Source organism: Pseudorca crassidens, chromosome 7 (assembly GCF_039906515.1).
Source record: "Pseudorca crassidens isolate mPseCra1 chromosome 7, mPseCra1.hap1, whole genome shotgun sequence".
Classification (NCBI taxonomy): Eukaryota; Metazoa; Chordata; class Mammalia; order Artiodactyla; family Delphinidae; genus Pseudorca; species Pseudorca crassidens.
In genome coordinates this window covers 35,098,837-35,123,828 of record NC_090302.1, presented here as the reverse complement: position 1 = coordinate 35,123,828, position 24,992 = coordinate 35,098,837, and the positions used below count along the sequence as shown (strand labels likewise).

Here is a 24,992-nt window from a genome sequence, read left to right as displayed (position 1 = left end):
CTCTTCTCTGATAAGATACATTAAGGAAAAAAGAGGACACAACCTCAGCAATTAGAAAAGAAGACAATAAAAAATATAGCGTAAGATCACCTTTTGCCAATATACTTGAAAACTTTGATGAAATAGTTTACACAAAAAATACACCTGTGCAAAACTGATCAAGGAAGAAATAGAAAACCTGAAATAGACTTATTACCAGGACTGATATTTAACCATTATGCACTGGTTCAGCTGAAAAGGTTGTTAAAAGATTGAACTTCTTCCATACTAATTGATAAATAGTCACTGTCATGAATCATCCCCACGTGTCATATCCTGGCACCTTCTGGGTACCGTGGCACCTCTTCTAGAGATACTTTCCTCAAGATCTCTCCCTATGATCTAGTAGCTGAAGCCCCCCTTACATAGCAGAGTAATCGCAGGATCCAGTTCCAGCACTGCCACCTGCATCAGCTCTGGCTAGTTTTCATGCAGGGCTGTCACTTCTGCCTTAGCTATTAGAGAAATGAAAAAATCAATTAAAACCTATCTACTGGGACTTCCCTGGTGGTCCACACTCCCATGCAGGGGGCCTGAGTTCGATCCCTGGTTGGGGAACTAGATCCCACATATGTGTGGCAACTAAGAAGTCCGCATGCTGCAACTAAGACCCAGCACAGCCTAAATAAATAAATAATAATAATAAAAGATTTTTTAAAAAAAGAAAGAAAAGAACCCGCATGCTGCAATGAAGATCCTGCACACAGCAACGACGACCCAGCGCCACCAAATAAGTAAATAAATAAATATTTTTTTAAAAAAATACCTATCTACTAATAAAACAGCAGCCTGTCAATTTTACAGGTGACTTCTACCAAATATTACAAGAAACAGAACATTCCAATCTTATTAAACTGTTCAGATTCCAGAAAAATGGAATTCTTACCTCAGGTATGACCTTGATACACAAACTCAAAATGAAAGGTCAGTCTGTACTATGGATGTAGATGCGAATATTCTAAAAAAGGGAAATTGGATCCTGTAAGATATTAATCAAAATATCATGACCGGGCTTCCCTGGTGGCACAGTGGTTGAGAGTCTGCCTGCCGATTGCAGGGGACACGGGTTCGAGCCCTGGTCTGGGAGGGATCCCACATGCCGCGGAGCAAATGGGCCTGTGAGCCACAACTACTGAGCCTGCGCGTCTGGAGCCTGTGCTCCACAACGAGAGGCCGCGATAGTGAGAGGCCCGCGCACCACGATGAAGAGTGGCCCCCGCTCGCTGTAACTGGAGAAAGCCCTCACACAGAAACGACGACCCAACACAGCCAAAAATAAATTAATTAATTAATTAATTAATTTAAAAAAATATATCATGACCAAGTTGGGTTTATTCTAGAAGTGAAAAGATTTATCAATAGAAATTCTATTAGTATAATTTATCACACCAGGTTAAATAGAAAAATCCATATGATTGTTTCAACTGAAGAATAAAATTCAACATTTGTTCATAAGTAAAAACAAAAGAAGGGACATCATTACCAACCTTATAAAAAAAAATAAAAGGATTACAAAGGAATACAATGAAAAACTCTATGGCAACAAATCAGACAACTTACATAAACAAATACCTACAGAATCATAAATTACTTAAACTGACTCCAGAGCAAACAGAAAGTCTATAGACCTACTGACCTACATAGCAAGTAAAGAAATTGAATTGGTTTAAAATTGAATTTTAGGGCTTCCCTGGTGGCGCAGTGGTTGAGAGTCCGCCTGCCGATGCAGGGGACACGGGTTCGTGCCCCGGTCCGGGAGGATCCCACATGCCGCGGAGCGGCTGGGCCTGTGAGCCATGGCCGCTGAGCCTGCGCGTCCGGAGCCTGTGCTCCGCAACGGGAGAAGCCACAACAGTGAGAGGCCCGCGTACCGCAAAGAAAAAAAAAAAAAAAAAAATTGAATTTTAAAATCTTCCCACAATGAAAAGCTCAGGTCCAAAACGCTTCACTGGTGAATTTTACCAAACATTTACAGAATAAATAATATTAATCCTTCACAAACTCTTACAGTAAATAGAGGAGGGGAGAGCACTTCCCAACTCATTTTATGAGGCTAGTATTAATCTGATACCAAACCAGACAAACATCATTAAGAATAGAAAACTACAGACCAATATCCCTCTCCCAAAAATTTGATAAAAGTCCTCAACAAAATATTAGCAAATCAAACCTAGCAAGATATATAAAGGATTATATGTCACAACCAAGTGGAATTTATTCCAGGAATATAGATAGGGTTGGTTTAACATCTAAAAATCAATGTAATACATCACATTAATAAAGGTCAAAGCCCATATATATGATCATCTCAATAAAGTCAGAAAAAGCACTTGACAAAATCCAACACCCATTTGTGATAAAACTAGGAATAATAGGGAACTTCCTCAACCTGATAAAGGACAGCTATGAAAAACCTACAGCTAAAATCATACTTAATGTTGAAAGACTAAATACATTCCCCCTAAGACTGGGAACAAGGCAAGGATGTCTGCTCTCACCACTTTTATACAACACTGTATTGGAAGTACAACTGCACTGGAAGTACAGACAAGGAAAATAACAGGCATGTAGATTGGAAAGAAGTAAAACTATCTTCATATGTAGAAGATATGATTTTATATATCAAAAATCTTGGGGCTTCCCTGGTGGCGCAGTGGTTGAGAGTCCGCCTGCCGATGCAGGGGACACGGGTTCGTGCCCCGGTCCGGGAAGATCTCACATGCCGCGGAGCGGCTAGGCCCGTGAGCCGTGGCTGCTGAGCCTGCGCATCCAGAGCCTGTGCTCCGCAACGGGAGAGGCCACAACAGTGAGAGGCCCGCGTACCGCAAAAAAAAAAAAAAAAAAAAAAAATCTTGAATTCACAAAACTACTAGAACTAATAAGTTCAGCAAGGTCATAAGATATACTAGATTAATATATAAAAATCAATTGTATTTCTATTCATAAGCAATGAACAGTCCAAAAATGAAGGAAAAAATTCCACTAATAGCATTAAAAAACAATAAAATACCTAGGAATGAATTTAACAAAAGAAGTACAAGATTTGTACGCTGAAAACTAGAACGTTGCTGTAAGAAATGTAAGAAGATATAAACGAATGGAGGGAGCATTCCATGCTCATGGATTGGAAGACTCAATATCATTAAGATGGCAATTCTCTCCAAATTAATCTATGGATTCAAGGCAATCCCTATCAGAATTCCAGCTGCCTTTTTTTTGGACAAATTGGAAGACTCACACTCCCTGATTTCAGAAATTTCTACAAAGCCATAGTAATCAATAGAGTGTGGTACTGGCATAGGATAGACGTCTAATATAAATTAAGGGAACAGAATTGAGTCCAGAAATCAACCCTTGTATTTATGATCAGCTGATTTTCAATAAAGGTACTAAAGTAATTCAGTAGTTCAGGAAAGGATAGTCTGTTCAACAAATGAAAGTGAAAAGAAAAACTACAGGATGGGATATGATATTTGTAAATCACATCTGCTAAAGGATTTGTGTCCAGAATAGATAAAGAATTCTTCTAACTCACTTATATGTATTCAGATAACCCAATTTAAAAATGGGCGAGATACTGACATAGACATTTCACCAAGGGTGATACACAAATGATTAATAAGCACCTGAAAAGATGTTTGACATCATTAGTCTTAAGGGAAATGCAAATTAAAACCAAAATGAGATACCACTTCACATCTAATAAGATGGCTTTAACAAAAAAGACAGCAACAAATATTGGCAAGAATATGGAGAAACTGGAACTTCATATATTGCTGGTAGGAATATAAAATGGTACAGCCATTTTAGAAAACAGTTTGACAGCTTAAAATGTTAAACACAGAGTTGCCATATGACCCAGCAATTCCACTTCTAGATATCTACCCAAGAGAAATGAATATATATGTCCACACAAAGAATGCTTATAATAGTGTTATTCATAATAGCAAAAAAATAGAACCAATCTAAATACTTATCAACTGGTAAAAGGATGAACAAGATGTGGTATATCGATACAATAGAATACTATGTGGTACTGAGAAGGAACAAAGTACTATTACGTGCTACAATATGGCTGAACTTCAAAAAAGTTAAGTGAAAAAGCCAAACCAAAAGACAACTTATTGTATGATTCTATTTATATGAAATGTCAGCAATAGGCAGGAAGTAGATTAGTGGTTATCTGTGGCTGGGAGTAGGAAAGGGAATGACTGCTAATGGGCAAGAGTGATTTTTTAGAGTGATGAAAATGTTCTAAAATTGGATTGTATTGATGACTAGATAGAAGGAAACTGATCAAAAGTAGGCACTAAAAACCTATAGCACATTTTTAAATGGTGAAACTTTAGACGTTTTCTCTATAAAATCAGGAAGGAGAACATGCTTGCTATTACTACTGCTGTTCACTATTGTTTTGGGTTGGAGGGAGGCAGGGTCCTAGTTGGTGCAGTAAAAAAAACAAGGATTGGAATATATTAGGATTGGAAAGGAAAAAATGAAACAATATCATTCTCAGATGATACGATTATCTGTATCAGGGGCTGGCAAACTTTCTATAAAGGACTGTGTAATAAATATTTTAGGCTTTGTGTGTTATATTTTCTCTGAGCAGCCATAGACAGTGCATGAATGGGTATGGCTATGTTCCAACAAACTTTTTATATAAAAACAGGCAGTGATCCAGATTTTGCCCATAGGCCACAGTTTTTAGACACCTAGGGTCTATATAGAAAACTCTAGAAATTCTACTGACAGATTACCAGAATTAATTAGCGTTAACTAAGGTTGTTAGATATAAGATCAAAATGTAAAAATCAGTAGTGTTCCTATACATCACTACAAACAATTTAAATTTTTTTTAAGTACATAGTTTTTAGTAATTAAAAAATTTAGTTGGGGACTCCCCTGGTGGTCCAGTGGTTAAGACTCCATGACTCCACTGCAGGGGGCACAGGTTCGATCCCTGGTGGGGGAACTAAGATCATGCATGCCGTGTGGCACAGCCAAATAAAATAAATAAATAAATAAATAAAATAAATAGATAAATAAATAGATAAATAAATAAATGTTCTTAAAAAAATTTAGTTGGTACACAGGAATAAATTGCAACAGAAGATCTGTATAACTATTATGGAGAAAACTAAAATTTCATTTAAGTTATTGTAAGACCTAAATAGAATCTATGGATGAAAAGATTCCTCTAAAATTAAATATAAGCAAATTTTAAAATGAAGGGTATAAACTCATAAGATGGGGAAATAGGAAAGGAAGGAATGACAATAAAGTTTTAAAATCTGGAAGGCAGGAAGATGAGTGGCAACCGACTCAGCAACTCACTTAAACTTACTTACTAGTAAGTACAAGAAAGCTGAATCCTAAACTGGCAGTGGGAAAAAGTTAAGAACTTAAGAATATTTATACAAAATCCTCAAAAATCACAGTAACTGGCAACTCTCGGTACTCTGTAACAGAAAGGGTAGCTAAAATAAGGATTCAAATGAAAGATATTTAAGAACTTATATCTCCTCCCTTAATCCATACTGCTGGGCTATTTACCTCCTCGCATTTCAGCAGGAATTTTGAATTTTATTCTCTAAAGAGGTAAAATAGAGAATATCTGTATTAAAGGATGCCAGACACAGTTGAAGGCTTGGGTACCTTACCAAAATCAGGGGGATTAAGTGACCATATGCACACTGAATATTGAATTTAGAGATCCTCACAAGTTCTTTCCGTTAATGAACTAAAGGTACTGACATTAGGAGTTCCTCAAAAAATGGCTTCACCCTATTTAGTGAAGCTCAAGCCTACCCTTGCACTCAGAGTTCCCAGTCAGCTTTTTAGTTCCCCACTCTTAATTATGAGCAGACAGCCAAACATAATCAGACATTTGACAAAAGTTTCTATGAAAAGACTCACACAAATGGGGAGATATCTTGGAAAAAGTAGAGACTACATAGGGAGAAGAAAACTTAAAATTTTAAAAACCTATAAATATCCTCAGAGAGATAAGAAAAGTTATTGCATGCTTGAAGCACTGTATGCTGACTGAAGGATGCTACAGAAAAGAGAAACAGAGGGGACTTTTAAAGTACTGGTGTTGTTCTACCTCTTAACATGGGTGATGAATCACAGCTGTTCATTTTTCTTTAAACTCTACATATGTCTTATTTATGTACTTTTCTGTAGGGATGACAAAGTTCACAGTTTTAAAAATAGTTAATAAAATGGAGACTAAAAAACATAGGCAAGGAATAAAAATCTATTCAAAAGGTCATACAGATTTGAAATAGAGCCAAATAGAACTTAAAGAAGTAAGGAAATAGAACTATTGAAGTCTATAAAAACAAGTAGCAGACACAGCTTAAAAAACAGGTTAAGAAAGATATTGAAAAACCAAGATGGCAACATATGCAAATGAGGAGATAGAAAACATGAAAGAGCAGTTATTAGACAAGGAGAGTCAAATGGGAATGTTTCAGATATCTATCTAGAGCTCCAAAAAAATAGAGAAAATAGGTGAGAGGCAATATTGGAATAATGATGGAAAATTTTCCAGAATATATAAACAATATGAATCTTAAGATTTAGAAAGTCAAATGAATCCCAATGAAGATAAATGAAAAGAAATCCAAATTTACATGTCATAGTGAAACTGCAATACTCCAAAACAACGAGAAGATCAACCAAAGGAAAAAAAATTATCCAAAGTAACAATTCGACTGATAGTAGACTTAAAAATAGCAACAATAGAAGGCAGAACTCACTGGAATATTATCCTCAGTATTCAGAAAGAAATAACTATCAACCTAAAGTTATAGGCTCAGCTAAACCTTTAATCAAAGAGTGAAATAAAGATTTTCAGAACTATAAAAAGTGAGAGTTTATCTCAACAAAATTTTATTTAATATACTTCAGAAAGAACTAATAATCTTTAAAAAAAAGTTAGAGATGGAAGAAGGAATGGTGAGCAAAAATTTTTCGTATGTTTAAGTCTGAGTGTACATCAAGTGTAAATTCTAGTTTGAAGGGCAAAAATATGACTATCACTGAATGCTTATATTTATGATAACTCTAGGTTTTGTTGGTTTGATTTCTTTTGTAGGTGTACAGAAGATGGGTGTCCACATAAGAAATTCTTTCACACACGTTTTCTCATGAGAATGAGATTAACACCAGATTGTTCCAAAATGTTGATCTCAACGTCCTCTGGATATCTCTTAATTTTGCATGATCTTGACTTAACCAAGTCTTTAGAAGTAGGCAGCTATCCCATTCTGAGAGCAAGAAGAACAACATCAAGTTCAGGTAAGCTTTCCTTTTTTGATTAAAGAAAGTTTTTTCTAAGTAATCTCAGACATGGGGATGGTATATGTTTCTATTCTGAGAATGACAGCAGAAAGAAGGGAAGAAAGTTAAAAGATATTCTTTGGAAAGCTCAGTAAGGAAGTATAATGATCTACATGTATCTCTGACATAGTTTTAATTTGTGCCTCTGTCTCACAAATGATATAGGAAGAATAACTTCTAACTCTAAAAAAAATTTCTTTAGCCCTCTGCTAGCCAGAAAGTCTTCATCAGTATTTGTAGATCACCATTATCTCAAAAATTAGTGATGGCCCAAATTACTGTCAATCTTTTTTAAGTTTTTCTGGAACCCAGCAGAGCTGTTAAGTTATAGTCAATATAGAGTTTTAATTTTAAGTCTGTATTGCATCCTAGACTTTCAGATGTCCAGACACAGGTAGTTGGTGCCATCTTATCTCATGACCTATAAACATCCTCTTGCTAAAGCCCTGTTCCTTTTCCTGTTGCCAATTCCATTGGACTTAAGCAAAATGGGGGCTCAGGAAAACTCTGTACTACATTACATTATAGAGACTATATCATATCTACCTTTAGGAAGAAGAGGGCTGATATAGGAACATACTCGTTAGTTATAATATTGTGTTTATGAACAAGAACTCAGAAAAAAAATACTTAAGCATTTGGAAAATATAAAGTTCATAAATTGTTGTTTAAAATCAACTTCAAATGGTTGGAATCTTTCTCTATGCACAGGGCCACTTCTGAAGACTCCTTTGGGAATGTGCAGGGCTCATTGTATTGCAATTGCCTAATTTCACTGCTAAAAGTAGAAATTTAAGTTTTACCAACTTATTTGCAAGCAAGGGATTTCATTAATATGCAAGTACAGTCCTTTTCATTTCAAATTTTTAGGTTAAACATTAATAATCAACTTTAGCTTAGTGAGCTTAGTGAGAAGTAGTGATTTAGAAGGTCTAAATTGGCATGTTTTGCTTAAAAACCAGGAAGGTTTTCTGTCTTCTAAAGGTACTTCTGATACTTAATACCATCCAAAGAAATTAGATTAATAAGAAGTCCCCACAGAAATGTGCGGCCACAAGAAAAGTGTGAAATAGAGACTGCTATTTGGAGTGATACGTCAGACTCACCTATCTGATATTCATTTTATTTTCCCAGATTTCAATGTTAAGTTTGTATTGCATTTCAAAGATGGTATTCACATAATTTCAGTAATGATGATAGAAGTTGTTGGTATGCTTCAAGAAGGATCTGTTCATGTTCTCGGTAATGGACCTGTTTGGATGCCATTCTAACATAAAACAACAGGCTGAACAGCTCAGTTTTCATTCTTGCTGAATTTTCTTGTTCCATTTCACTACAGAAATGATGGGAAACCTAAGATGTTCCTATGTTTATTTGGTTTTTCATTTTTATTTCACTTAAGGAAGTCATTGATGTAAAAAGGGTTTTAGAAAGGGACTAGGCCTTAGATTGGACATTCCAAAGAGCTGTCTTGCCCACCTCAGTCTTTTTTATAGGCCACTTTTAGGTGGATATGTACTTGCCGTGTTTCAGATGAACTTTAACAATATGGTTCAAGTAGATGATTAAAAAGTTAAGAGTTTTGCTAGCTTTACTGTCGGAACGTTTTGTATTTTCAAGATCTTACCACTTTGTCGAGTTCATCCGGTCCTAGAGTTTCTGGTTCACCTTCTCATCATAGTGATTCTAATTCATCTTCTGAGAAACACATGTCACGAGCCTCACAAAGAGAAGGTAGGTCAAAAGTTGGATTTCATAATCTTGAATACAGATTCTAAAATAGCTTTTTTTGGTTTGATTTTAATCCTTAAAAATAAAAGCCAATAGAGATGAGGCTATTCCTTGCTCCTCAGTAATTTTCAAAAAGCTAACCAGGGAATTCCCTGGCAGTCTAGTGGTTAGGACTCAGCACTTCCACTGCAGGGGGCATGGGTTCAATCCCTGGTTGGGGAACTAAGATCCCACATGCCACACAGTGTGGCCAAAAAAACAAACAAACAAAACCCCAAAAAGCTAACCAGTCTCTAGGGTTGAGTATCTTGGGCTTACATTTTTGTTGGAATTTGAACTTTAGTTTTATTTTCTGGATTTAGTTTGGTCTAGTTTGGAGAGGGAATAGTTGGGAAATATAGACTCCAATCAAGGTTGTTATAGAAATTAAATGAGACTATGCATGTGATAGTGCTATGTAAATATAAAGGGATGAGTTTATCAGGTGCTTGTGAAAGTTGCCTGGTTCCAGCCCAGCAGGCTTTTTGCTCTGCCATTTCCTTATCTCAGCAATGTCTGGCAGCCTCAGAGGGGTTGTGGGATAAAGAGCTATAATCTGGCCCCACTCTACTTTTGCCAGTTTTTCCCCAGCCAACCTGGGAGAACTAGCTGCTCAGTCTGTTCTATCCACCCCTTAATTGAAATGCTTTCTACCTATGCAAATTTCACTCATCATCCCTCTCCGTACTAATTCACATCTAAGCTCTTACAGCACTTTTTGTTCTCCTCTTGATGGACTGATGGCCAGATATATATATTTTTGTAATTTTGGGTCACCTTTTGGAAATAAGCATATCTCCTACCTAGATATTTAGAGGCAGGACTATACTTAGACTTATAATTAGTGTTTTCCCTGGGTGGCCTCATCTGGTAAGTGCTCAATAAATGCATTCTTGATTACTTTGCCTGACTACTTCCAAGAATGGTTTGAGAGACCTTCCTAACCTAAACCTATAGACTATCCACCATCCTGTCCTCTGGATGTTGAAGACTATGATGTCTCATTTTAAGGTTAAATATTCCTCCTCTTAGAGATTTATGCCCACATATGTAACATTTCTCCTGTGGATTCTTAGGGATGTAGCACAAATAAAAGTGAAGTAACTTTGGTTCAAGTAAAATTAAGGAGGCCCTTGACCCTCCAGTCCTCCCTACCCCATCTCCACCCTGGCCCTGTATGGTTTCCCCCTTTTGCCAGCTCTTGAGCAACCTCCAAGGAGCAGAGCTCAAAAACCACTGCTTACTTATTCAGAATGGGTTTCTTTTCTGCTTTTGTTATAGATTTTCAAAATTCTTGAAATAGGGTTTGTTTTTTTTTCTAAAATTGTTGTTAAGGTTCAATCACATGTGAAATAATTCTTTAGGTATAATTTGGTTGGGAGAATGTAATTTAGACCGTCACAGGTTTCTGTCAATGCTGCAGTAATCTTAAGGGAAGCTTTTAAAAGAAGATAGCACATCTAAGTGCGAAATAATTCACGAAGGGTCTGACAGAGGCAGCTCATTATCTTTAAAGCAACTCCTATAGGCAGAGAAGTGTTGAAATATTTCTCTTGATAATAAATTTCTAAGCTGCTTCCTTTCAATGTGTATGAAAGTGGTTCTCCACATACTTGAGGGATATGACATACTCCCATTTGTAACAATGGCTCACTGCAGCAGTCAATTTCATTGGGGGCCAGGTAGAAAGAAATGATGGGCCATAGCAGAGTACCAGGAATATGTACAGTTGGCAGTATCTCCCACCCCTTGTTTTGACATGTCCTGTGTGAGTTGTCCTCTCTTACCTCCAAAATTATACATTGATTTGTTGTTTATAGCACTGCCCTTGGGGGCCATAAGTCCTGCTCCTTGCACACATCTTTCATCTATATAAAGGCAGTCCTCACGGCTTCCAGGTATTTCCTTCTCTGGACTAGAGAGCATCAGGTCCTCTGAGATGAGAATTGTTGTCTTTTACTTTTCCAGATTCCTTTCATGTCACATAACTTGAGATGTAGATCCAAATCAAAAGGATTCCTAGTCAGCTTTAACGCCTTAGCGTTAGGTTATTGTTGATTCCTGCTGCAGGAACTTAAGATTCTTTAGTTCTGTCATACCCCTTCCCCCATACCCACCCCAAAGACACATACCCCATACGTTGAAGGGCACCATGGTTTTTTATATGTGGTAGCATAAGGGGCAGATGAAAGAATAAAGGCATGAGGGTGGCTGCTAGAAATCAAAGCTTTGATGAGCTACCTTAGTCCTTTGATAATACAAATTCCACATCCTAATTTTCTTATATCTCAGGAATTTCACCACGAAACAGTCTTGAAGTCTTAACCCCTGAAGTTCCTGGTGAGAGAGACCGTGGAAATTGCATCACATCGTTACAGCTGCACCCAAAAGGCTGGGCCACCCTTCTTCGGTGCTCAAGCAACACTGATGATCAGGAGGTATGGGCAGCAGCACTCCACCTTCAATGGGGCTGACTGAACAAACTGCCGTTGCCATGTGTGCTCACGGTGTCTTTATCCCTTCAAAATCCTTCCTCCTCTCTGGCCTGTGTGTGGCAAGCAGGAAGTACTTTAAAGGAGTCATCAGCTCAGATTGAGCCCAGCTTAATTCTTGCCTCCTTCATCTCAATGTGAAAAACCCCTTATATAGTAAACATAGGACTGAGCTAAGCTGGCTAAATGGGAGGTTTTGCTATAAGCCAATGGAGTATTATGATTTTCTCTTTTTAAAAACCAGGGAAAGCTTTGGGAAAGGAAGGGACTGAACTGATAACTAGGGGAAAAGATCCTATATGAGCTTATGATTCTCCTTACTCTGGAAAGCAGGAGTCTTTCCAGAGCTAGCTAGCTAGTCACTAGCTCTAGAAGCCACAGCTAACAGGAGAGAAGAGTCTTTGAAGTGTGTAGGAGGAGAGGTACTCTAGGGCTTAGATGTCTTAGCCCTAAAATATCAAGATTCTTGTTACTCTCTTGAGTAACAGGAATTCTTGAAAAGGGAATTATTACTTCAGAAGTCACAGTGGCCTCAGGGAATAAAAGGCTTTAAAGTGTCATAGTACAGAATAACCTTGATATGAATGTAGATAAGACAGTATGGGACCTGCAAGTTTTGTTAGTTGGGAGAGGGGTAGCATTCATCTGAATGATTTCTTGGAACAATTCTGTAGCTTTGGCATTCTGTGGAGCTTTTTTTTTTTTTTTAAAAAAAAAGATTATCTGTAGCACTGTTTGGGACTCTGTAACTTTTTGTTTTTTAATTAGTTGAAGTATAGTTGCTGTACAATATTATATAAGTTACAGGTGACAGTATAGTTATTCACAATTTTTAAAGGTTATACTCCATTTATGAGGCTCTATGATTTGTCTCTCTTCTCTCCCTCTAGTGGACTTGTGTCTATGAATTCCAAGAAGGAGCCCCCGTGCGACCAGTCTCACCTCGCTGTTCTCTACGACTGACTCATTACATTGAAGAAGCCAACGTAGGCAGGGGTTATATCAAAGAACTTTGCTTCAGCCCTGATGGGCGAATGATTTCTTCCCCACATGGCTATGGGATTCGCTTGTTGGGATTTGACAAACAGTGCAGTGAACTTATTGACTGTTTGCCCAAAGAAGCCAGTCCCCTGCGGGTGATCCGTTCTCTGTACTCTCATAATGATGTGGTACTGACGACAAAGTTCTCTCCAACACATTGTCAGATCGCCTCCGGGTGCCTTAGTGGACGGGTTTCTTTGTATCAGCCAAAGTTTTAGGCACAACTTACATCAAATAAGGAACTCTTCTGGTGTTTGAATTATATATTACTTCAATTTAGGTGAAGTATTTTCTTTTTAGAAGATCTTAAAAGTTTGGGTCAAGATCCTAGTTCTTACGGGTCCATGAACACACCTGTGACCTAAGTACTTGGTCGTCCAGCATCACAGGGGCATCGCCAAGTTAGACTCCAGGCAGCACCATCTTTTGCAGCATTCCTAGGCTCCTGCTGATCTGTGCCACTGAACTCCAGTTCTGCTGGTTGTTTTGCATGGTAGCTCTTGTCAAGTTTCTTTCTTTTAATTCTCTTTTCTGTTTTTCGATTTTGGTATGAATTTTGTGGACATTTGGCAGGAGTTTTGGTTGGATTAGGAGAAACTCGTGATGCTAGTGTTGAATAAAACCTAGAAGTTCGATGTTGGCATACTGGTTGAAAAGAAATTTCATCTTATCAGTATACTTGGCCTTTTAAAGTTGCTGTTGTTTCTCTATAATGAGCACAGATAATGGCATTATTCTTACAAATGTTATAGTTTTGCAGCAAAATGTCTTTTAAGTTTCCTGTTAAAATTATACATATTTTTCACTGTGAGAGGGATTTTGTTGTGAAATTCTAGAAAAAAAATTACCACCTCTCTTTGTAGTTTATTTGTATGAACTTTTAAATCTGTAGCATGTGTCCTTACTTGGTATTTTGTTCCTGTCAACAGCATTAGAAAGGAAAAGAGAAGGAATGGGCTTTGGTCATTTCTATTGTATAGAAGAGGATTTATTTATTAGATTATACTTTCTATCTGGCCACAGAGTGATGAGAACAGTGTGGCTTAGATTTTCTGTTTCCTCTGCCAGATTATTTAAATCACAGAGGATGACAGGTGGAGGGAAAATCGAGAGTAAAAACGTTGTGTTTTTCTCATTTTCCTTGAGCTTAACTCTCTTACCATTTATGAAGGGAGAACTGTGATTGTCTTCAAGCTGTTGTCATAACTGTGGTGGTCCGTGACTTGGGTGTCATGACTAAGACCTTTTGTTGTGTTTTGTTATGGCACACAGCAAGTACAAAGCATCACGCAGGGGCCAGGCATAAGGCTGACTACTCTGCTGAAGTAAGCAGCTTTTTTCTAGTCTCCTCCACTTGGAATGGGACTGTCCTGAGAAGAGATTTGCCAGAGGCTGGAGTAATTTGAGCCACATGCTAGCTTTTTCCCTCTTAGAACACATTCTCTTAGGCCAGTGGTTCTCAAACATTAGGGTGCATTATAATCACTGGGGAGCTTGTGAAAAATAGAGAAACCTGGCCCTCACCTTAGGAGGTTCTGATTCAGCCAGGGAGAGGACAGGAATCTGTATTTTTAACACGAACCCCAAGTAATCTGTATTCAGGTGGTTCCTGGATCACAGCTTCAAATATTACTACCTTAAACATCAGTAAATATTTCTGTACCCATCAGGTGCTTAACACAACTCCCAGAAGGTGTTTTGATTATTAAAAAAATAAGCAAATAAAAGCAATTTTAGAGGTAGAAAGTAACTTAAAATGGACTCAATCTCATTATTAGATGAATGAGAGAAGTTAAGTGACTTGCCTAAAGTCATCCTGCAAAATTAGTGGCAGAGCCAGGACTTGAATTCAAGTCTCTTAATTCCTTGCTCAGGGCCATTTCTACTGTATTATGCTGGCTGTTAAAACAATGACTTATGAACACTTTTTTTGTCTTTAAGTTGTATTATTGTGAATACCTTTAAACTGGCCAGTAGATTGAAAAAGGAAGGCATGGGAGTATCAATGCTGAGAATTCCAGCCATAAGAAGAAAAGTGTTTTAAATCTTATAGAAATGTTTAAGCAACTCAAATACATGAATAAAAATGACACTTTTTGTAGAACCTGCCAGACAGCCATTCACGCACGTACAGAGGTTACATCTCACTTGGATAGTTGGCTGTAGGACAAATTTTAAAAATTAGATCTTTCTTGCCATGGATGTTAAAAAAAAATTGGAAATGTTTTAGTCATCAAAAAAAGTACCCACAGTGAAAACACAGGTTTGCCATAAACTTTCTTAAAAACACATATTTAAGAGAAAATAAAGAGACAAAAACACCTAATGTTGACATTAAAAATAAGCTACTGGGCTTCCCTGGTGGTGCAGTGGTTGAGAGTCCGCCTGCCGATGCAGGGGACACGGGTTCGTGCCCCGGTCTGGGAAGATCCCACATGCCGCGGAGCGGCTAGGCCGGTGAGCCATGGCCTCTGGGCCTGCGCGTCCAGAGCCTGTGCTCCGCAACGGGAGAGGCCACAGCAGTGAGTGGCCCGCGTACCGCAGGAGAAAAAAAAAAAAAAAAAACCTACTAAGTACAAAGGTTGTATTGATAATCAAAAGAAGTTTCCATATATTGCATCTCCTTGGGAGAGTGCTCCATGTCAGATGCTGGGCCCAAATGTTGCCCAACTCTAATAAATTTCAGTCCGTGATTCAAGAATATCTATCATGTGTCAAATAATGTAGATACTTTACTAGTAACTCTCACAAAAACTGCAAGGTAGGTGGCATGAGCACCAATGTACTTTGGGGTAAATGGCAGGTCAGAAAGGTTGATTTGACATAAGTCACAGAGCTGGCATGGGGTGGCAGCACTGAGATTCAAACTCAATGTTTTAGTTCCAAGCCTGTGCTTACTACTCTACCATTTTGCCCTTTAGTTTGTAAAGGATGGTAAACTGGCCTGTTAATTTACTTATTTAACACCCTCTGGAAGTTGTTTATTTCAGAGCTGGCTCATCTTCTGCACCATACAAAAGAACATTTACAAGATAGACAATTTCCATTAGAATTAACGCCATCAACTGCAGGGCACACATACAGTCCGTTCCTAACTAAAAACCCTCATGTAGGGTAAGTAGCTATAAAGTAAAGAAAAATGGAGGATTAATAGCCTTATACAAAAACAGAGCCTCACAGATGAGAATTAAAAATTAATAGCAAACTCAACAAAACCTTTGTCCTCTCTGAGGTATTGTCATGATCAGGAAGTCATCAGGGGATATTAATCAAGGAATTAAAGGGCATCAGGAATGCCATACTATTGGAGGAGATTACACTTAAAATTTCAAGATCCCATTTCACCTAGTGTATAAAATCTAATCTGGTGTTTTTAACTCTAAAATTTTATTTAGTCATTTTTAATCATGATAATTGGTAAATGTATTATAATTGATAATATAATTGTTGGTAAGTATAGTATAAATTATACATGTTTTAAAAAGCTTTCTGCAGAACAGTATATTTATGGCGAAGCTATGTTGAATGAGTTTAAAAACATCAAATATACCGTAGTTCCTTATTTTCAATTGTGAAAATGAAGTGGCTGATGCAGAAGAGACCTCTATTTTTATCTTTTGAAAATGTCTGTGGTCTTTTTTCTCAGAAGCTCAAAGAGCATGTATATTTTGTTTCTCCTTGTTACATCCCCGGGAAGAGGTTATACCAAAAATTTTAGGAAAACAAGCATGAAAAAGGTAAATCACATATTCCTCACTCCTATGTCTAGAACCAAGATCACATCATATCATTGTTAAGGCTGTTTTCTAGAAAGTGCAATATAGGAAAAACACTCTGAGACTCTTTTAGGAGCCTAGTGTTTCCCATATTAGAATATATGGTGTTGGCATCCATAAGAATCTGTTAAGCTTGTGTTTAACAGGAGAAATGGTCTGATAACTTACTGATGACAGTCATCCCCATTTAATGACCAGCAGTCACTGAGAGCTATGAAAATTCAGTAACACAGTGTTGGTCATGAAGGAAAGCATATATATTAATGTTGGGATAATTAATGCATTTGTCTTAAGTGCCAAAATTCAAAACTTGTAATTATTTTTGATGCAAGTCTTTCAGATATGTCAGTATACCTACCCGCCTTCTTCTTAAACAGCATGCTCAGTACAATTCACTTTTTCATGATGAAAGTAAAAGTTATATTCATGTGTTATTACAAGTATCTAATGAGCTCTGATGTATGTAAAATAATCCATAAATTGTAAAGGGCTATAACAAATTGATATTAATTATTATAAAGTGATTCCCTCAGCCTCGAGGTATATATAATCATTTGCCTCAGATTCCTGGTGTGGTTTTTGTTTTTTCTTTAATTTAAAAAATTTTGTATCTGCTAAGCAGTTTGTTTTGCTTATATAGTGGTCTCCTGCCACACTATCAATATACCTGCCTCTAACAGGCTCCCCACTTCCTTCTAATGTGCTGTGTTCATCTGTTATGAGCTGGGACGTGAGATAACCAAGCCTGCTTAGTTTCTGATGGGCTGGATGAGCTCTGGGTGCACAGTCTGTGAGACAGCTCTTTTGGTTGCTCACCACCTTCCTGACAGGTTCACAGTAACCTTCTGGATAATAGTTCCCAGTTAAAGCCCAAGCTAGTGATTTTTTTCAGTTGCCACTAAGTAAAATACTACAAGCTAAGGATGCTGCTAGATTAAGGAGAAGCAATGTACCAAAGTACAGGGAAGCAAAAATAAAGGCTCTGTGGTTGCACAGGGGTCTTTCATGCTTTTAAGGAAAAAGAAGAGTGCAGAGGGAAAAAAAAACCCGTGAAAATCCAGATAGACTTGAGTATTTTTGATGCCATTGAACTGTCAGTAATTATTAAAATATATGGTTAAAAAATAAAATACATGGTTAAATTATCACACATTGTACAAAGACACAGTTAAGTCTCAGTGCAAAATGAGAGTGTACTGAAATTTATACCCTGAACACAATTCATAAGAATTTCTTCCATTCAAACGATAATGGAAACTATTATCAAAAGGGAAGTCTCAAATTTACCTGTATGCCGCTTTTTTAGTTGTAAATGAATTAGTGATAGAAAAATGGGTTTTATTAAATGCTCCAGGGAATACATCTCACATGCACACACCTCCTCTATACATGTGTATATAAATGTCACTATAAATGAAAATGCTAGAGATAATAAAATAATTTTAAAAATTTAAATCTGGTCCAAAGTACTTAAAATAGAATTTTCAGCTTTCCCGAGTTTCTTCCTCATTTAGATTTCAGGGTTTTTACATTAGAAGTTGAATATTTGAATTTTCTTTTAAATTTCATTGCATCTTCCATTTCCAAACTGTGCTTTCTGATAAATTTTAGATGCACATTTTCAGGACATTTGGAGTATTCCAGATAATATGCCAGACACCAGAAAGTTTACTCACTAGATTCTGAGGTGCTGTTTCTCACTAGATTCTCATGCCAGACAGTAAGCTCCTTGAGGGCAGGGACTCTTATTTATTCTTCTATTCCCAGTGCCCAGCAGGATCAATAAATTTTTGTTGAATGAATCAAATGAATCTTCACCATATGTGGCCTCAAATTTCCATGAAGCCAGAATTGTGATGTGCAACTATTCAGTACTACAGGAATCCATCATTTATTATAATGAACAGACTATTCATTGGAGTAAGAATTTGTTCTGACCATAGGTCAGAAAAACTAAGCATTTCTCATTGATTTGGAAAACTGCCAAGACTCAGTTTTTCATTCAACAAACATGTGACTCCCTACTAGATGCCTAGTCTAGAGCTCAAGGGACAAAGATAACTAAGGTTTTAGTATTCCTATAACTGCAGTTGATACAGACTTAGATGCAGGGCTGGCTTCATGCGTATGTGACCTATGTAGTCATTTAAGGGTCTCCATTGAGAAAAGCCCCATGCTTGGTTTAATGCTCTGCTGAAGCCATCTTGAAATTCTTAATTGCATTATAGTACCTTTTACCTACCTTCTAGTAAAGATATTCACATTCATTCAAAACTAGCTATAAAGTGAATGATTTAGTAAAATAACTTCTAAAATCTAAAACTGAAACAACTACCTCCCTCCCACAAAGTTTTTGAACAGATCAAATGTTCTTTATTTCAGAATTAGAAAAGCTTTCTAAAAATGTGACGTTTTTACCTTTTCAATTGAGTTGTTTTTCAAATGCATGGTAGAATTGTAGGTGAATTTATCTACATACATATCTACATAAAATTTTAAGGCTTTAATAAACCTTTTATTAATATATGCACTGAATATTTTAGTTTAAGTCTACCTCATAACGTGCTTTTAAAAAATAAATGCTACTTTGAAACATTTGCCACACTTTTTGTGTGTGGTTAACCTATTTAAAAGGTTGATGGCAAACTTGCATTGCAGTGGTTAGGAATCTGCCAATGCAGGGGACATGGGTTCAAGCCCCGGTCTGGGACGATCCCACATGCCGCGGAGCAACTAAGCCTGTGCACCACAACTACTGAGCCTGCGCTCTAGAGCCCTCAAGCCACAACTACTGAGCCCACGCGCCACAACTACTGAAGCCCGCACGCCTAGAGCCCATGATCCGCAACAAGAGAAGCCACTGCAACGAGAAGCCTGCGCACCGCAACGAAGAGTAGCCCTCGCTCGCCACAACTAGAGAAAGCCGCACACAGCAACAAAGAAGAACCAAAGCAGCCAAAATTAAATAAATAAGTTTAAAAAAGATTAGGAGACCACCTGGAGCTAGATTAAGGGAGTGCAAGTCCTGTTCACACCCTAATCTGGTCAGAGACCCCACCTCTGGAAAAAACAACAACAACAAAAAACTTGCATTTAGCATTAGTTTGAAAATTTTTGTTTACATTTTGTTCACTTTTAGACCAGAATCAAGCATAAGGCTGTAACAGAGGCAGTGGCTTGGTGGTTCTTGTTAGTGATATTCTAAACTTTTTTGATCATGTTAACTCTTAACAGAAAAAATTAGAGAATACAATCCAAATTTTGATCATTTATAAATTACATATATTGTTATACTGATCTATTATGTACATTATAAAACATGTATAGGGAAAAAGGAAATTTTAAAAGGATAAGATGTTTAAAAAATCAAAGTTCTACATTACCTCTTGCACTTCCAGGGTTCACCTTGTCCTTCCACTGGCATATGCACACTTCATTTTTTGAAGCCTACCGTTCTAAAACATAGAAATGGCATTTTGCACTGAAAACACATTTACTAAGATCTGAACCATTCACATCTGTTCACTAATGTTCTGGCCATTTACAAGTTTATTTGATATGAATCGTGTGTAGAGTTTTATAAATTATTCAGTGAAAATTATTCATACCAGTAGGAAGCATAGTTGATAAATTTTTGTTAAGCTGTATACAGTGATTGGATCTCATATAGATAAATTTAGAACATGCTACTTTTCACACTGTTCCCTAGAATGACATTTTCTTGTGTTATTTAACTATGATTGATGGTTCATTTTGCCATACTATTTTAAATTTACTAGAAAAATGACAATTCTACTTGGGATGCTTTTTTGGGAAGTCACTGAAAAGAAAAATAGAGTGAATCCCTTTCAGTTTTTTGAGAAATTAATCGTTCTTTAGCTAACTTAACTAACCATAGCACTAATGATCACTATTTCAGTTATTCCTGAAATATGACTGACATATTTTGGACTATTTAAAAATAGATTTTTTTATTTAAAAGGAAGTGATTTTAATGATTTATATTTACATCAGTTTCCTATTACTGATGTAACAAATTACCACAAACTTAATGGTTAAAACAACACAGATACATGTCCACTGAGATTTCCTTCTAGGCCCTTCCCTTCTGGCAGAGAACACATGAAAAGTGGTGCAGGCATTAGCATCACCAGGAGGGCTTGTTAAAACAGATTGCTAGGTTGACATCCAGAGCTGCTTATTTCACAGGTCTGGGGTGGGAGGCCCCATTCTGCATTTCTAACCAGTTCCCAGTTGATGCTGTAGGTCTGGGGACCACAGTTTGAGAACTAGGGATTTAGAAAATGCAGTTAGGGTTTAGATTCTTCATGGATGACAGTTCCATGGATCTCTGTGAAGATAAAGAAAGCCTGTTTGGAGAACATATTAACTTTGGAGCTTGAGAGATGGACAACCACGCATCCCATCAGTTACACCATCCTCCTTCAGCGAGAGCTAAGGCTTCCCTATTTTTAAATGGTATTTAAATTACTGAGCAGTTAATTACACTAAGATCATCTTATCTTCTCAGGAACAGACCTGGTGCCGTGTGCCTTATCTTCTAACTCCACGAGAGGAGCCGCTACAGAACACACTGTGAGCTCCAAACAGCTTCCAACTGCTACGGACAAATTCAAAACAGGAACAACAGAAGCTCTAAGCAGAGCACAGACAACTCACAACAGCTTTTAAACCCTTTTTTGGGGGAAACAGCTGTCTCCTTTGAAAGCTATTTAAATTATGGGTACACGAGGCTGCTGTGCTTACATTAACTTGCAAAAGCCCATCACTATAAAAGATTAGTTCTTGTCTGGGTAAAATGAAGGATCCAAATTTCATTGTAAAAGGATTACTTTATAAAAGTTAAATACAAAGTATCAGATCTGTTCTGAATACATTGTATTTATTCTTAGGCAGTTATTACTGAAGAGGTTTTGTGTGTGTACGTAATAAATGTATGTATAAAAGAAGGACTTCCTGGCCTTTGTTGAAAGTTGCAGAGTATTGGCGGGAAAATCATGATCCCTACCCTGGTCACTTCGGGGGTGAGTAGACCACTCACTTTTGGGGCCCACTTAAGAAAAACTTCAGTTCATCAGCCACCATGTTACTCACCAGCCCTGTCACAATCTGGTGTGTATCCTGGGCTTGAGGAGAGAGAGGAGGTGGCCACCAAGTCATTAGGACTAGTGGGAAGGATGTTAGTAATATGCCATAGGCCTGTATTCCCCTCTAGCAGGTATTTCTGTAGTATCCTATGACTTCATGGCAGTCTAGAATAATTAGCATACTAAAAGAACTGAACTGAGTCTCTCAATATATTGTGACATCAAATATTGTGATAAACACCCTAATGATTTTTCTTAACATTTTATTATGAGATGTTCAAACATACAGCAAAGATGAAAGAATTTTACAAGATTCTACTGTCAACACTTTACTAAGCTTGTTTTATCAGTTATCCAATATTCTACCCATCCATCAATCCATCTTAATTTTTGATGTATTTTGATGAATTGCAGGTATCTGTACCCATCCTTTTAAAACTCCTCAGCAATACATATCATTAACTAAAGTTCAATATTTTTCTGGTGTAAAATTTCCATACAGTGAAGTGCACAAATATTAACAGTATGTTTGCTAAATAAGTTTAGGCCAATGTATACACCTGTGTAACCCAAACCCCTATCAAGATACAGATCACTACCGTTACCCCAGATGCAGGAAGTTCCTTCACGCCCCTTCCCAGAGTTAACCACTGGTTTTTTTCCCCAACAGATTTGCCTCTTTTAGAACTTTACATAAATGGAATCAGACATTATGTATTCTCCGTGATGATTTTTAAAAGACAAATTCCTAAAAACTTCAGTGTCTCTGAAACAGGGAGAATAATAGTGATAAAGATAACACCTGGGATCAGAGTATGATTCATTCATTGAATAGGTATTATGAGAAACTCTAGTCCGTGGATACAAAGATCAGAAAGACAGCCCCTGCCCTCAAGGCATTCACACTGTCTTGAGGGATACAGCACAAACATCTTGGCCAGAGGGCTGAGGTTGAGACAGTCATCATGTGCCACAGGAGACCTAATCCAGCCTGGGAGCCAGTAGGGAATCAAGGGAAATTTAAGGTTTTACCTGGGAACTTGCCACAGGCAGCCAGCTCTGTATAGTCCACAAGTCTAGAATCTTGTAACTTGAAATGATCTGTCCTTAAGAGGGCAGATTTACAGTACTGAGCAGATGTAAGGCAAATCTGCTAAACAAAATAAACTATAAAAGGTACAAATTGAAATTAGGGATGTTCTCTTCTCTAGTTTGAGTTGATATACATTCAAATGTATTTAGCATTGCTTCCAAACATAAAAACACCATGCTTTTCTGTTCCTGGACCACGAGTGGCAGCAGTTTTGAAGGGCTCCAAACAGCAACAGCAAAGCTTTAAATCTCCTTGGACTTTGCCTTAGCTTTCTCAAGGCTTATCGCACCCATTATATCTCCAAGTTTAGGCCCTCACCTCCTAACTGCTTTTCACTTGTTACCTTCATATTTTACACACAAATTACAAATGAAAAGTACCTGGATCCCTTACATACCCACTTTTCCCTATTACCTGTCTTGAAAACTCTATGGCTCTTTTTCAGTGGGGAGTGAGAAGTGGGGAGCCCAAGAAAACCTCGAAATTTGTTTAATCACTCTTTTTCAGCAAAGTATGAGAGGGGCAAGGAAAGTTTGGAGGCTTCCTTTTTACCAACGGGAAAGGAGAAAGCTATATACCATGTGCCTCGTATTACTATAGGTATGATGACCCTTGAAAGAAATTAGTTTCTTTTCCCTATTATCATCTGAAACAAAAAGGTATATAGCATCTCAGTGTAACTAAATGCATTTCCCCTTTTTGGTGTACTCTGTAAGGAGCAAGCCACTGCTGACTAATGACTGGTTCCTGAACTGAATGATGCTGGTGAAAGGTAAAGCAACTCCTGAGGTGGTCTGCTCTAAACAAAACAAGCCACTGCCTTCATGGCACTTCTACAGTAACAAAGTAGCAATGACACTAATTATTTTAAGGAATACTTTCTTCTTGTCCTTCTTGGTCAGCTTCACTCAGCTGAGATCCACAATTCACAAACAGTGCAAGAATAAGAAAAATGGAGCCTGTATATTGGAGTCCTGACTAGTACAGAGACTTGTCTCAGATTGGCTGGATGTTTCTGAGTAAAGGATAGGTGAATGTATAACTGAATCACTTTGCTGTACACCTGAAACTAACACAACATTGTAAATCAACTCTACTCCCATATAAAATAAAAATTAAAAAAAAAGATAGCGAAGTGTTACACATGAAGAAGGAGAGCAAAGAAGAGCCTCATCATTTAGCTCATGTATGTTATGGGCTGAATGCTTGTGTCCCCCACGACCCCAAGCTTGCAGGTTGCAGCCCTGACCCGCAGTGTGATGGTATCTGGAGATGATTAGGTTTAGATGAGGTCAAGAGGTTCTCTCTCTGCCATGTGAAGACACAGCCAAGAAGAGGTCTCTCACAAGTAACCAAATCTGCCAGCACCTTGATCTTGGACTTCCCAGTGTCTGGAACCGAGAAATGTCTTGTTGTTTAAGCCTAAATATTTAGTCTATGGTATTTCATTATGGCAGCACAAGCAGTGTTAAAATTTGTTTCAGGGGCTTCCCTGGTGGCGCAGTGGTTGGGAGTCCGCCTGCCGATGCAGGGGACATGGGTTCGTGCCCCGGTCCAAGAAGATCCCACATGCCGCGGAGCGGCTGGGCCCGTGAGCCATGGCCGCTGAGCCTGCGCGTCCGGAGCCTGTGCTCCGCAACGGGAGAGGCCGCGGTACCGCAAAAAAAAAAAAAAAATAGAAAATTTGTTTCTGAAACAACTTCCATGACCCATCAAGGAACTAAAGTCAGACAGGATTTTTTTTTTTTTTTTTTTTTTTGCGGTACGCGGGCCACTCACCACTGTGGCCTCTCCCGTTGCGGAGCACAGGCTCCGGACGCGCAGGCTCAGCGGCCATGGCTCACGGGCCCAGCCGCTCCGCAGCATGTGAGATCTTCCCGGACTGGGCACGAACCCATGTCCCCTGCATCGGCAGGCGGACTCCCAACCACTGCGCCACCAGGGAAGCCCCCTTCACTCTTTTGATTCTTAAAGAAACATTTGTCAGACATCTACAAGGTGTCAGGCACTGTGCCAGGAACTTGAACTGTGGAAACTAGAGCAGAGTCCCTCCCTTATGGAGCTGACATTCAAAAGGGCCAAAGGCATCAAATAATGACAATATAATTAAAACAGGTAAATGCTATGAAAACAGCACAGGAATGTGGCAGCACAAGAATATGTAAGAGGGGAACCTGCCTTGGTCCTTAAAGTGAGGGCTGGCTTCCCCGAGGGAGTGACGTTTGAGCTGAGATCTGAAGGCCTCAGTAAGAGTTACTGCGTGAACCAGGGGAGAGAGCAGGGTTCAGTGCAGTGGGACTCCACATGGGTAAGGCTGGGAGGC

The 24,992-nt window shown here is 38.1% G+C and overlaps 1 protein-coding gene across 3 annotated transcripts in view; it reads left to right on the top strand.

Moving 5' to 3' along the window:
- DCAF10 (DDB1 and CUL4 associated factor 10) overlaps positions 1 to 17,923 on the top strand; it is a 56,210-nt gene extending 38,287 nt beyond the window's left edge. For all 3 annotated transcript variants that reach the window (XM_067743897.1, XM_067743898.1, XM_067743896.1), the window contains 4 exons: positions 7,145 to 7,347; positions 9,010 to 9,123; positions 11,452 to 11,597; positions 12,542 to 17,923. In XM_067743897.1, coding sequence (XP_067599998.1) covers positions 7,145 to 7,347; positions 9,010 to 9,123; positions 11,452 to 11,597; positions 12,542 to 12,910 — 832 coding nt within the window. In that variant the 3' untranslated portion in view covers positions 12,911 to 17,923. The remainder of the gene's footprint in view (positions 1 to 7,144; positions 7,348 to 9,009; positions 9,124 to 11,451; positions 11,598 to 12,541) is intronic.
- The last annotated feature ends 7,069 nt before the right edge of the window (positions 17,924 to 24,992 follow it).